This window comes from Terrapene carolina, unplaced genomic scaffold (assembly GCF_002925995.2).
Source record: "Terrapene carolina triunguis isolate 2854851 unplaced genomic scaffold, T_m_triunguis-2.0 Scaffold97, whole genome shotgun sequence".
NCBI classification, from domain to species: Eukaryota; Metazoa; Chordata; order Testudines; family Emydidae; genus Terrapene; species Terrapene triunguis.
In genome coordinates, this window is record NW_020664448.1 from 21166230 (window position 1) to 21180945 (window position 14716).

At 41.6% G+C, this 14716-nt stretch overlaps 1 protein-coding gene across 7 annotated transcripts in view; it reads left to right on the plus strand.

Moving 5' to 3' along the window:
- YAP1 (Yes associated protein 1) overlaps nucleotides 1-14716 on the plus strand; it is a 186178-nt gene that overhangs the window by 90310 nt on the left and 81152 nt on the right. For all 7 annotated transcript variants that reach the window (XM_026651589.1, XM_026651591.1, XM_024215657.2 and 4 more), the window contains one exon: nucleotides 10628-10743. In XM_026651589.1, coding sequence (XP_026507374.1) covers nucleotides 10628-10743 — 116 coding nt within the window. The remainder of the gene's footprint in view (nucleotides 1-10627; nucleotides 10744-14716) is intronic.

Consider the following 14716-nt stretch of genomic DNA (forward strand, 5'->3'; position numbering starts at 1 on the left):
CTGCAAATGACATTCACCACTATTTTTATAACTATTTTAAAGTTCAATAGGTCAGTGAGTTTTGGCCTAGAATTGAGCGTTTCTTTTTTTTCCTTTGGTTTCCTGTTGAATGTTTTATTCAATATCTTTGGTAAAGCTACTGGAAAAATTATGTTTTCAATTTAATCAGGATGTGTAGCTATGGAATGTTATCTATATTGTTCTAAGAGCTAAATTTAGGATGAATAAAATATTTATGCTCTTTGGGAATATCAAAATATCTTGGTTCAGCATGTGGAACAATCTTCATTTATATATTTAGATTTACTAAAGGTCTAGGTGCCTATACAACAATTAAAAATACATAGAAAAGAATACATTTCTTTAACTAAAAGGAAGTACCCAAGGTCACTTCACAATATTATACGTTTAATGTTAACAAAACAGTCCATTTAACAATTAAGAACTTAAATTAAATGCTTCTGAATAGACACTCCAAATCCTAACACACCTTTGAGGTTGTGATTGACTTGTATTTGGTATCTGTTTGTACGCAATTATTTAAAAGTACGCTTTGTGTCCTAAAGACAAAACTTAGAATTGACTTCTTAAAACTTTTTACTTGAATTAGTTAGTGCATTCTAATCTATTCTCTTTAGTCTCAGTAAATTGACTTCGTGGAATCTGTGGTAAATCTCTACATAATCCCATAAAGGTGTAAACTCTCTAAGGCAAGGATTGTCTATTTTGTTTTGTTTGTACAGCACTTAACAAAATGGTTTCCTGGTCCATGACTAGGGCTTTTAGGCACCATGGTAATACAATAAAAAGGAACTAAAAAGAAGAAATAATTGACTAGGTTATGCAAAATTTAACTATAGTTTGAACATACAATGTTGGTGCAAGTTCTCAGAGAGAAAGAATACATCCTGTTTTGACGTATTAAGGCTAGGTGCGCTTATTGTACATAGTTGTAATGACAGTCAGAGTAATTGCAAATTCTTCTTCGAGTACTGGTCCTTCTGTGTATTCCACACATGGGTACACATGTGCACCATACACCCTGAGATCAGAGATTTCTAGGAAATAGTGTCTGTTGATTTGCACATGTACAGTTGTTCTCCTCGTGCTCTGAATCGAGGGCATAAGGGGACGTGAAGACCAATGTGTCTCTAGTTCCTTCTTACCGTGATATGGCCTGAGTCACAATCCTCTGTGTCCAAAACTATTTTCATCTAACTTCTAATCTGTAAATACATGTGTTGTGCATAGTTTTGGTGATTTTAGTCTTTTAATGTTTATAGTTAGTGGAGTTTTCCCCACACAGAAAGGCCATGCCCAGAGTTGAGAGGTTCAGGAACTGTATCTCCTGTCCCTGCTCCTTCTCCATCAGTGACAAAGACCAGAGCTGCCTTTACTGCCTTGGGGTATATCCTATCACTGCCAAGTTGTCACTTATTCCCTCCCCAAAACCACAAGGGATGAGAGCTCCATCTGCAGAAACATTTCATGGAGAAGTCAATGAGACCCCAGTTGGATCCAGGTCAGGGAGATTCCCCTGTATGGCAGCCTCAGACAGCAAGCAGCGCCCCTCTATGCATGAGCCCTGGAGCAGAGGCCAAAAACATTAAGCCTAAGAAACCCTCTCACAAGAGTAGGGGACATGAGGATAAGCATAAGGATAGATTCCCATTAGATCTGCCTCTAAGAAAAAGGATCCCTGTCTGCCTCAGTCCAAGTTGCACGAGTCCTTGCGTGCCCTCCTAAAGACTCAGGTTCACAAATCTTCTCACAGAGAAGAGAAGTTGCAAAGGAAGAAGGATCTATTAGCTCTGGCTCCAACTCACAGGCTGACAGATGGGCATACGCAGTCTCTGGTTGGAAGTTCTATGTTGGACTTCCATTCGATGGCACCCACATACTCCAGAAAGGATCTGCCAAGAGCTGTCTCCTTAGATTTGCTGTATCCATTGATCCAACCTTTTGGACTCCTCAAACTCCAAGACTGAGACCTTTACCTCACCGGAGCATATTTTTGTCTTACCCTACCTATAATCTCCTGTTCTCTCAGGTCCGTTCCTCCACCTGAACATTCTGACATCAGAAAAAAACACCTCAAAGAGTGATGGCCTCTCTCCTACCCCATCCACAGACTGGAGCATGCTTCCACTGGTACTGTTGGTAGAATTTGAACCTATCTTTTCATAAGATGAGTCTGATGTTCTGGAGGAATCTTCACCCCTTTGAGAGAGTCCAGTCTGGATATAACTTTCTCAAGGTCTTGGAGCTGCCTTCCTCCCAGAAATGCCTAACCAGGGACTATTGGTACCCAAAATCTTGGGGCCCTCCTCAACCAATCAAGACTTCATGCTGGCCCTACTGGGGCTCATAGATCATACACTAGAAGCTCTGGATCTGGATGAGAATCACACCATCCCTCTTCCCCTGATCAATACCGCCCAGCCCATCAGAGTACGTGGAGGAGGAAGTTGAGTTGGCTCCGCTGGACAGTTCCAAGAGGTGTGTCATCCTCAGCACCAGATGAGGGAATCACTCTGTCATCCCTGTCTCCGCCTGATGACCACAGGGAATACCAGGAGCTCTTGCAGAGGGTGGCAATGGAGCTCAGGATCCCTCTTGAGGAGGTCAGTGACATGTAACATAGACTCCCAGACACTTTAAAAACCTCTGGCCCTAGCACGGTGGCCCTCCCAGTAAATGAGGCCATTAATGGAATCTGCCAGCCTCCTGTGCCCTGCAAGGGGCTAAAAACATTATTAAATTCCAGCTGAAAGGCCAGAGTTCTTATTTACCCACCCAGTACCCAATTCCTTGGTGGTGCAGGCAGTCACAGAAAGATCCAGGTGGCGTCAGACCAAGACAACTCTGTCAGATAAGGGTGCTAAATGCCTTGATTTTTCTGGGGAGGAAGGTATTTTCACTGACCAGCCTTCAGTTTAGAATTGCTAACTACCAGGCCCTGTTAGCAAAATATAAATTCACAAATTATTCCATACATCTGGAATTCAAGGGCAAACTTCCGCTGGAGGATGGGGCTCAATTCTAAGCCTTCATTCATGAAAGCAAATTGGTGGCTAAGTTTTTGCTCCAAATGGTGATTGCCATGGCTATAGTCATGAGGCTTAGCTCTTTGAGGTTACCTAGGGAAGTCCAGGATACCAGGAGGACTTGCCCATTGATGAGTCTAATTTCTTCATTGAAGAGACGGTTGAGTCACTACACCCACATAAGGACTCTAGGGCAACCCTACTCTCCCTAAATATTTACACCCTGGCTTCGGAGAGAAAGCACCATAAGCAGGTTTATAAACTTAGACCTCCCCCTCAACACTTTTGTCACCTGTGCTCTTATGAACTGCCATGCAAGAGGGTACAAAAATCCAGATTTGTGACTTCTTCCACTTCAACTGCTGCCACTCAACCCCACCCACCATCCAGGTGTTCATTTTGATGGGATGCTCAAGAGCCACAATCCTCTATTAGTACTATCCTTCACTGCCCCCCAAACCTTTGGTGGCCACTTCACTCACTTCGCTCACAACTGGAGGGCAGTAAGGTTGGACAAGTGGATGCTAAGGATTATTCACTCCAGCTACACAATCAAGTTTGTGTCTCCTCCCCATCACAAACCCCCTTTTTAGGGACCACTCTCATTAGGAGGTCTTCCGTCAGGAGGTGGAGTCTCTTCTTCAGCGAGGGGCTATAGAGCACAGGCCACCTCAACATCAAGGGAAAGGGTTCTATTTCCCATATTTCTTTTCCCCCCAACAAAATCAGAGGTTGGAAACCAGTTCTCGATCTATGACAACTCTTCATCTTTGTTTGAAAATCAGAATTTCTCATCATCACGTTGGCAATAATAATGCCTTTTCTCAAGGAGGGCACATGGTTTGTGGCTCTCGTTATGAAAGATGCCTACTTTCATGTGTGCGTTCTCTCATCCCACAATAGGTTCCTCAGATTCCTGGTAAGACAAGAGCCAATACCAATTCAGAGTGCTCCCATTCAGTCTAGCTACAGAAACCAGGGGCTTCACAAAGGTCTTCAGTAGTGGCAGCTTGGATGAGCTTGGCAACTGGCTTCTGACGGATAGCTCCAGCAGGAAGGTTCAGTTGGCGACCCTACTCCTAATTCATCTGCTACCTTCCTTGGTCAATTTGGAAAATTCCACTTTGATTCCCACAAAGACCATGGACTTTATAGGAGTAATCCTTAACTTGTCTACAGCAAGGGCCTATTTTTCTATGGAAAGATTCTAAGGGCAGGTCTATGGTACAAACTTACATTGGCGCAGCTGTGCTGCTGTAGCATGTCTGGTGAAGACGCTCTAAGATGATGGGAGAGAGAGCTCTCCCATTGGCTTAATAACTCCACCTCCTTGAGAGGCAGTAGCTATGTTGGTGGGAGAGACTACACGGGGTTGAGGTGGATTTTTCACAACCCGGGGCGACCTAGTTATATCGAAGTAAGTATATAGTGTAGATCAAGCCTTAGTTGTGAACAACTTGGTAAGACAAGTCACTCTTAGACCACAGTGAAGGTCTGCCTTTCCCTACAAGGCCACATGGCCTCATGTATTTACGTAACACCGTTTGCCAGGCTCCACTTCCATTACCTACAGGCCTAGCTGTGGTCTGTTTATGAATACTAGGGTAACAATTCCCACAAAGGTAATGGCTTCTCTAGTTTGGAGGATAGAACATGTGAGTGTGTGGGAGACCCTTTCCTTACACCCACACCTGATGTGACCATTATCACGGATGCATCTCTCATAGTTAGGGGAGCCCACATGGATAAACACATTGCACAGGGCACTTGTCTCTTAGGATGCCAGGATGCATATCAGCCTGCTAGAGAGTGGTACATCTAGCCTGCAACACATTTCTTTCACTCATTTGGTCCCACCATATCCAGATGATGTCAGACAACATGATAGCTGTTTCCTACATAAACTGGGTGGAGCAGGATCCCTTCTTCTCTCTGTAGCAGCATATATACCTTCTAGGTATGCGGAACTCTCTGGCAGATGGTCTCCACAGACCATGAATGGGAGATAAATGTTGTTCTGTCCTGAACAAGATCCCCACCCATCCTTGTGCCTGTTTGCCTCCCAGACGAACAAAAAGTTTCCTCTGTACTGCTCAAGAGCAGCTCTGGGCCAAGGCTCTAGTGTGACGCCCTTCTGGATGAACTACCTCAGGTATGCCTTTCTTCCTATCCCGGTGATATCACAGGTCCTACAAAAGATTCACCACAGCAAAGCTTGGGTCATTTTTATCGTGCCCAACTGGCCCAGGCAGTTTTGATTTTCAAACCTTCTATGAATGTCATGCCGGTGAGAGGTCAGCTACCCCAACCCAAGCTCTCTTCATCTCACGGCTCCACCTCCATATTTGGATGGGTGTCAGACCTGGAACATACATGTTTGGAGTTTGTTCAATCTGTTCTCAATCAAAGTAGTAGAAAGGACTCCATCAGAAAATGCTGTCTGGCCAAAGGGAGACATTTCTCCACCTGGATACAGCAGAACCAATTATCCCCTGAATCCAGGGGATAATTAGCCCAGACAGTCTACTCACTCTTAAGATATCAGGTCTTTCCATTCGCTCAGTGCAGGTCCATCTTTCAGCAATCAGCCCTTTCCATCCTCCATTTGAAGACTATACTGTTTTCACTCATCCCACTACAGCCAGTTTTCTGAAGGGCCTCATTAGGACATTGCCACCAGTGGCAAAATGAACAACTCAGTGGGATCTTAATCTTGTTCTTGCAGTACTTACCAGACAGCCTTTGACCCGCTCGCCACCTGCTTAATGTCCTATCTCTCTATGAAAGTTGCCTTCCTAGTCACCATCACATCAGCCAGAAGGGTGAGTGAACTGGGAACGCTTACAGCAGGCAGACCCATCATACACCGTATTTCATAAGGAGAAGGTTTCCCTTCATTTCCACCCAAAATTCATCCCTTAGACAATTTGAGTTTCATTTCAATGAACCTATTCACACACCAGTATTCTTTCCAAAACCTCATGCTTCCAATAAGGAGAGACTACTTCATTCTCTCGATATCCAATAGGCTTTGGGGTTCTACCTGCACGGAACAAATCAATTGGGAGAACACCTAGACTATTTGTTTCTTTAGGGAGCAACCTAAAGGACAAGCATTACCTGCTTGTAACAAAGTGGCCTCTGGCGGGACACAACTGAGAGAATCAATTCAAAACAAATTGCTTAGAGCAGGGCAGTCACAGCCCAAAACTGGGGGTCCTTTATTACTAAGGCACACCAAACCAGCCAAACAGAGAGGACTTTAGTTTTACCCCACTGGCTAACCAGAAGTCATACAAGCAATTCCCTCAGATACTCCAGTTCCCTTGTATCACCACCAGCACCACTCCTTACGGGGATGAATGTTTATGAAAACCAATCCCCCAGTAAAAGAAAAAGGGTTCTCCCGATCCCAAAGGACCAAGCCCCAGACCCAGGTCAATATAAAAAATAAGATCTTACCCACAAATCATGCATTTGCTAGTCCTTTAGAATCTAAAGTCTAAAGGTTTATTCATAAAAAGAAAGAAATATAGATGAGAGCTAAAACTGGTCAAAGTAAACAATTACAGCAATGGCAAAGTTCTTGGTTCAGGCTTGTAGCAGTAGTGGAATAAACTGCAGGCTCAAATCAAGTCTCTGGAGTACATCCATAGCTTGGATGGGTCATTCAGTCCTTTTTCAGAGCTTCAATGTAGCAAAGTTCCTCCAGAGGTAAGAAGCAGGACTGAAGACAAAATGGAGATGATGCAGCTGCCTTTTATAGTCCTTTTGCCATGTGGCTTGTGCTTCCTTTGTTCCAAACACAAGCTGCCCAGCACATGGCATGGAAAAACCTTAGAGTTCTTTCCATAGGCATGTCCCTGCATGCCTTGCTGAGTGTCAAGGTGTATCTGCCTTCTCTTAATGGGTCAGTTGTATAGCTGATGGTCCTTAATGGGCCATCAAGCAGGCTAGGCAGTGCTGATGCCAAATTGTCTTGGGTGTCACCCAGAAGCATAACACAAGTTTGAAATACAGACAGTATAGAGCCAATACTTATAACTTTAAATACAAAAATGATACATGCATATAGCCAGCAAATCATAACCTTTTCATAGACACCTTACTTGACCTCCTTTGTACAATAGGACCTTGGTTGCAACAATGATCTATACGGTCGCAGTTTGTGTCAATAACGTCATGCAGCTCAGAGACTTTCTAAGTGGATCTCTAGCTCATCTATGTATTGTTATCAACGGATGCATATTCTTCCCCCGGAGGCAGGGAGGGCCCACTCCATTAGATCACAAGCAACTTCTGCAGCATCTCTTCGAGACATAGCTAGGATATATGTAGGATGGCTACCTGGAGCTCCATCCTTCTTACTTTCACCAAACATTAGACAATAGTCCAGACCTCTTCTGCAGATACCAGCTGTAGGGACAGGAGTATTAGACATCTTGTACCAACTGCATCCTCACCCCCTCCCCTTGTTTGATGCCTGCTTAACAGTTGCCCATGTGTGAAATACACATAGGGACCAGCACTCGAAGAAGAAATTGAGGTTACTTACCTGTAACTGGAAGTTTTTCTAGATGTGTGGTCCCTATGTGTGTTCCACTATCCACCCTCCTTCCTCTCTGTTGCGGATCATGATTGGATTCAGGGTAAGAAGGAACCGGAAAGGAATCGCTCTGCACTGCCCCTTATACCTTTGGTTCAGAGGATGAGGAGAACAACTGTGTATGTGTGGACCGACGGACACTACTTGCTAGAAATATCCAATCTCAGGTGCATGGCGCACATGCGTATCCGCATATGGAATACAGATAGGGACTACGCATCTTGAAGAACCTCCAGTTCCAAGTAAGTAATCTCCATTTTTCAAATCAGACCACTAGTTTAGATTAATATGATCAGATCTAAACAATTTGTCTATTATATAATTACTAAAAAAGTGTAATAGCACTTTAAAATATGAACCAAATATTATATTAAAAAACTTTAAACTACTTTGTCAATATCATTATATGAGAAACTGTTAAATTTTGGTGGGTGGTTCTTCTGTGATCCAATTTGTTCTGGCTAAATTCCTTTGTAGAGCAATGTTGAATAATAAATGAGTGAAAATAATACTTTCCATGCTTTGCTGAAGTGTATAACTAATCTGTGGATGGTAGAAACCTGGATCTGGAACAGAAATGGAGGCTTGACCAAAAACAGAGGGGTGCCTGTAAAGGAAATTAAATAAGGATTTTTAGTATGTGGCTTAGTGTGCAAACACAGCAGCAACACTGACGCATAAATGGAAAATTCACAGTGAAGACTGACACTCCATCATTAATTTGTACCTTTATATATGACCTACACATTTCAGAGTAGCAGCCGTGTTAGTCTGTATACGCAAAAAGAACAGGAGTACTTGTGGCACCTTAGAGACTAACAAATTTATTAGAGCATAAGCTTTCGTGGGCTACAGCCCACTTCTTCGGATGCATATAGAGTGGAACATATATTGAGGAGATATATATACACACACATACAGAGAGCATGAACAGGTGGGAGATGTCTTACCAACTCTGAGAGGCCAATTAAGTAAGAGAAAAAAAACTTTTGAAGTGATAATCAAGATAGCTCCGTACAGACAGTTCGATAAGAAGTGTGAGAATACTTACAAGGGGAGATAGATTCAATGTTTGTAATGGCTCAGCCATTCCCAGTCCTTATTCAATCCTGAGTTGATTGTATCTAGTTTGCATATCAATTCCAGCTCAGCTGTCTCTCGTTGGAGTCTGTTTTTGAAGTTTTTCTGTTGTAAGATAGCCACCCGCAGGTCTGTCATTGAATGGCCAGACAGGTTAAAGTGTTCTCCCACTGGTTTTTGAGTATTATGATTCCTGATGTCAGATTTGTGTCCATTAATTCTTTTGCGTAGAGACTGTCCGGTTTGGCCAATGTACATGGCAGAGGGGCATTGCTGGCACATGATGGCATATATCACATTGGTAGATGTGCAGGTGAACGAGCGCCTGATGGTATGGCTGATGTGATTAGGTCCTATGATGATGTCACTTGAATAGATATGTGGACAGAGTTGGCATCGGGCTTTGTTACAAGGATAGGTTCCTGGGTCAGTGTTTTTGTTCAGTGATGTGTGGTTGCTGGTGAGTATTTGCTTTAGTATTTGGTCATATTCCAATTTATTCATGATGACGACAGCATCTCCTTTGTCAGCCTTTTTGATTATGATGTCAGGGTTGTTTCTGAGGCTGTAGATGGCATTGTGTTCAGCATGGCTGAGGTTATGGGGCAAGTGATGTTGCTTTTCCCTGGCCAGTTTAGATTTCAGTATTAAATTTAGTACTTCCCTATTGGAAATGGGTTATATTGGACATGCCCATATGTCCCAAAGAAAGCCAAAACACCAACAGGGTCCCTGTCATGATGCCTAGTGTGGAAAATCATTCCTGACATCAAATTAGGTGATTGGTTGAACACTGTGTAATAACAATACTTGCTGTAGAAAAGATTATTGCATATCTGAGTTTGATATTTTTATGTGCACTTTCAGAGCAATCCTAATGTATGTGTTATGGAGAGAATATGGTTATTTATCCCAGTGCATAAATAGCCTTCTCTTTCATATTATAAACATATATTAACATGACAATGAAGTTGCTGGTGGTAAACTTGATATGGCTTCAATATTTGTGTGAACGATGGCTATGAATGCCATCCCCAGCTTTTGAGCAAGTTACCTTAAGATCAATAGTTCCCACTTCCCAAAGGGGTTTGTGGAACTCTAGTTGTCTGCAGAGCACTTGCTGGTGGTCTGCAGAAAGCCATCTCATCAGATAGTTGTGGTTCATCCCTTACTGTTTACCCCAATAAACTGAAAAAAAGCTAAAAAAAAAAAAAAAGGAAAAAAAGTTTTTGTTTTTTTTTATTTTACTTTTCCAAGTGTATAGTTGCTCTGGTTGCCACAGTGAGGCTCTTCAGTTGTCAATGAGAGGGAAAATGATCCTCAAGACAATCGCTTCCAAAATATGGTCCACATAAAGAAAAAAATTGGGAAGCTCTCATATTACTTAACACTTTGATAGACTGTACTGTCTGATCAGTCTCTAATGATTTACTGATTAGCTGATGATAGTCAATGCTTGGGGAATTAACACAATACTAAGTTACTTGATTCTGCGTGAGATTATAGACATAATTGTTTTTGTTTTGAAAGATTTTGAAGTCACATCTAAACATGAGAAAGTAGAAGGTAAAAGAGATTGTGAACAGATACTTTAAAACACAAAGGGCCAGATTCTTATACCCTTAATTCTTATAGTTCTTCTCACCACCATTGTTCCCAGTGGGATCAACGAGACTGTTTCTGGAGAAAGTGCTACTTACTAGAGTAAGGGTTTCAGAATCTGGCCTATAGAAAGCCAAGGAAAAACTAACTGAAGAAGGTTTTTTGCTAATAGTTTTGAACTATGCTTTTGCTGTGTGGTTTTTCTAATCTCTGTTTTAGACTTTGTCTACTCTAGCACAACATTGTTGTGAATACACGAGACTTTGTCTAACTCTGGTTTGTTTTGTCTCAGTCACATTGATCAAACAACAACATGGCAGGACCCTAGGAAGGCGATACTTTCACAGATGAATGTTACAGCCCCCACCAGTCCTCCAGTGCAACAGAACATAATGAATTCAGCATCAGGTAAGCAAAAATATATAAATATTTATATTTCCAAAAAAGGCATTACAAATGCATAAACAACTCTTTGATAAAATTTCAACTTCTGCAAAAACAAAGTACAGTTCCTCTCAATGTCCCTGCCACTACTAGTATCTTTCCACTAATTTAGAAACGTTATTTTTCTTTCCTTTTTAAAATGTAAATGCATAAATCTTGATGCCCTAAGCAACTGGATAATGTGAGTTGAAGAGAGAATGAATTTGTGACATCAGCACAAGTGTAATTTAAATTTTGTTGTGCTTTCTAAAATGGAGGATTCTAATGTTTTAAGAGATGAGGTTGTAAATTAAATCTCCCTCCTAAATATTAAATACGTTGTTCATTTTCTTTTCTCCCCTTGGAGGTGTGGTTGCACATATCCTCCTGCCTTTTTGAATTTTGTTCTTCCCACCCTGCTGTTTTTGAAGATATCCCCACAAAAAGAAAAGTCCTTTTGGCAGAGGAAATGCAATGTTTTCCTCCTTCCTCCTCAATTCCTAAGGTCCCATATCATGGTGACCATTCCGTTAGCTGATGGAGAACCAGATTTGGCTTCTCCTGGAGCCTGTCAACACAGCTTTTTCAGCTGTCTTGTGGGGCATGGCTAGAAAGCAATGCAAGGTGCTCACTCCCATGGGCTAAAATTCACTATTTTCCAAGTGCTCCCTGGCCCTGCTACTCTAGCAAGCAAGCAAATCATCTTAGGTCTCATTGCTAATTTGTGACAGCTGCTGTGGTTTTCCTCGTGTTTTGTCTGCTCCTTCCTCTCCGAGTCTCATTTTTATTTTATCTGCCTCTCCATCACCACCATGTCCTCAAGTTCATTCTTGCGCCTCTTTGGTCCTCTGCGTATAGATTCATATATTCCAAGACCAGAAGAGACCATTGTGATCATCTAGTCTGACTTCCTAAATAACAGTCCATTGAATTTCCCCAAATTAATTCCTAGAGTATATCTCTTAGAAAAACACCCGATCTTGATTCAAAAATTGTCAGTGCTGGAGAATTAACCACAACCCTTGGTAAATTGTTCCAGTGGTTATTTATGCCCACTGTTAAAAATGTGTGCCTTATTTCCAGTCTGAATTTGTCTAGCTTCAACTTCCAGCCATTGGATCATGTTTTACTTTTCTCTGCTAGATTGAAGAGCCCATTATTAAATATATGGTCCCCATGTAGATACTTACAGACTGTAATCAAATCACCTCTTAACCTTCTTTTTGTTACGCTAAATAGGTTGAGATCCTTGAGTCTATTGAAGTAAAACATGTTTTCTAATCCTTAAATCATTCTCGTGGCTATTCTTTGAACCTTTTCCAATTTATCAACATCCTTCTTGAATTACGGGTACCAGAACTGCATACACTATTCCAGCAGCAGTCGCACCAATGCCAAATAGAGGTAAAATATCCTCTCTTCTGCTCGAGATTCCCCTGTTTAGAAGAGCCTGCATCTGGTTCTCCGTTTAGACAAGTTTGTATCTGTTTTATTCTGTTGCTTACACACTATAGACAGCAGCAAAAGATTAATAGGCATGAGATAAGATTGAGCAGTTTGTGGCTGTGACTTTTGAAGGCGAGGCAAGTCAAGCCATTGTCTTGACTTACTGCTAGCTAGGCGATGGGATGGGATAGCACTCTGAGTTCAGTCGGAGTTCCCCCATCCCTGAAACAAGTGAAGAGATCTTGGATGGATTTAAGGAGGTCATGGCTCAGTGCAGTTAAAAATCCCAGGATTTTTCTTATCTGAAAAGATAATCTAACTCAGCCATGACTTTTCCTTTAATGTATGGAATGTATGATGGGAAAGCTACAGACATGATTCCCCTGTAGGATTCTTTACCCGGAGACTTCAGAGGAATAGGGAAAGGGAAAAATGAGGCATTCCCACTGTCGCAACCCTGATTTATTTATCTCTCTGTTTATACCAGAGAACTAAATTTTCACTGCCGAACTGTGCTGTTCTGTATTCTAAGGTGTCTTTAAAGACTTTCATCTCACCTTATTGCAGAGATTGAGAGGAAGAAAATGATGTCGATACTTAGTGAAGTGGCACACAATGCAACTTAGAATAAACTTTAAAATTGACCTTTCTCTCTCTTACCCCCACCCCCACCATGATGAGCGTTAGCAAAAATTGTTTTTTAACTCAATATTTATTGAAGAGCCAGGGAGCAATCTATCAAGTCTCTGTAATGTAGGCAGTCCGTAAACACACTCAGACACTTCTCAAGAAGAACTGCTAAAATTCAAAGTCAAATGAGCAAAATGCAGATTAGTGACCAAAGGAAGTTAGCCAGGGGCCTTAGTAAGTCAATCTTGCTGTGGACACCATAGAGGGAAACTAAAATAGATATGTGAGTTGTGGTGTCTAATACTTCTGGGAAAATAACCTTGTTTAATGCAAGTCCATGAATGTTAATGACTTAGTCTGTTGTTTTTAAAAATAGGTTTTCTGCATTGTAGATCAATCTAGTAAATTCTGCCCTCAAAATCTGATTTTGATCAGCTCTGTAAAGAAACTATGTAAAAATTAACACAGGGTTCTTTGTCATATTTTTGTCTGGTCTAACTATTGAACTTAGAAAATGGGATGCCAAGTAAACACTTCAGCTGACATAATTTTTTTATTTAACCCTTTTAATTCACTTGGAGAGTTGATAGTTCCAAAATTTGCTTGTGTTTAACAAAAGTACATTGTGAGAGAATTGAATTCTAGGACTGCATTCATTGTAAATTGATTCTACTGCTGACAACCCAGTTTGATTTAATGTACCTAATGTTTTAAAATAATTGATTTTTTTAACTAAAGCTTTCACATTTTGCCATGTATACATGGTTCTATTACTTTGTTGCTGAGTTTGATAATTAATGCTTTCTTAAATGTCTGTCTAAAGAATGCGGGAAGTGAAAGGATGAAATGGGCAACTGTTAAGTGTCTTCCTTTGGGAGGGGCAAGGATTGTTTTTCTATGTTAGTACAGCACACAGGACAATGGGACCTCAAGCTTTTTGGTTGCTACCATAATATAAATATTTACTATCATTAGTAGTAATGATCTTAAAAGTTTTCGTAAGTTTCCTAATTTGAATAGTTATCCTCAGGAGTTGGTTTGTAAGGGTGGAAAGTAAAGTTTATTGATGCCTTGACGCCAAAAGTTGGGATTTGCTGGCATGAATATTGTTACTGGCAGTGAAATGTGATCTAATGCTTCGTGTTCCAGAGATCTCAATATCCTTTAAAAAATGGTTAGACTGATGGCTGCACTCTTCCTGGTTTGAGCTTGCTCCATGTAACCTGACTAAATTTCTTGAACCATACTGGTGGGAAGGGATGTTGCAGTATTATAGACAAAATAATCTATTTAATCTTCCTGTGTCAAATTGGAGTAAATGAAGTAATTGAAAATTCCCCACCTCATCAACAATGGGAAGAAACAACTTGTTTTTGTATGTGGTCTATTTACTAGTAGAGATTGGTCTTTATATTTGTTTTTGGACTTCTCTGCTGTATCACTGAAAGCCATACAGATTGAGAGTTCTACAGCAGATGTTTTCAACCTTTTTCTTTCTGAAGCCCCCCACCCCTCCAACACGCTATAAAAACTCCACGGCCCACCTGTGCTATAACAACTGGTTTTCTGCATATAAAAGCCAGGTCTGGCATTAAGGGATTGCCAGCCGGGCAATTGCCTGGGGCCCCATACTACAGGGACCCCTGCAAAGCTACATTGCTCAGGCTTCAGCTTCAGCCCCAGCCCCAGGTGGCAGGGCTCAGGGCCCTGGGCTTCAGCTCCATGCAGTGGGGCTTTGGCTTTCTACCCTGGGCCCCAGCAAGTCTAATGCTGGCCCTGCTTGGTGGCCCCCTGAAACCTGCTCATGGCCCCCCAGGGGGCTCTGGACCCCTGGTTGAGAACCACTGTTCTACAGGAAAAGCTGCATAGCTTTGGCTAGTCT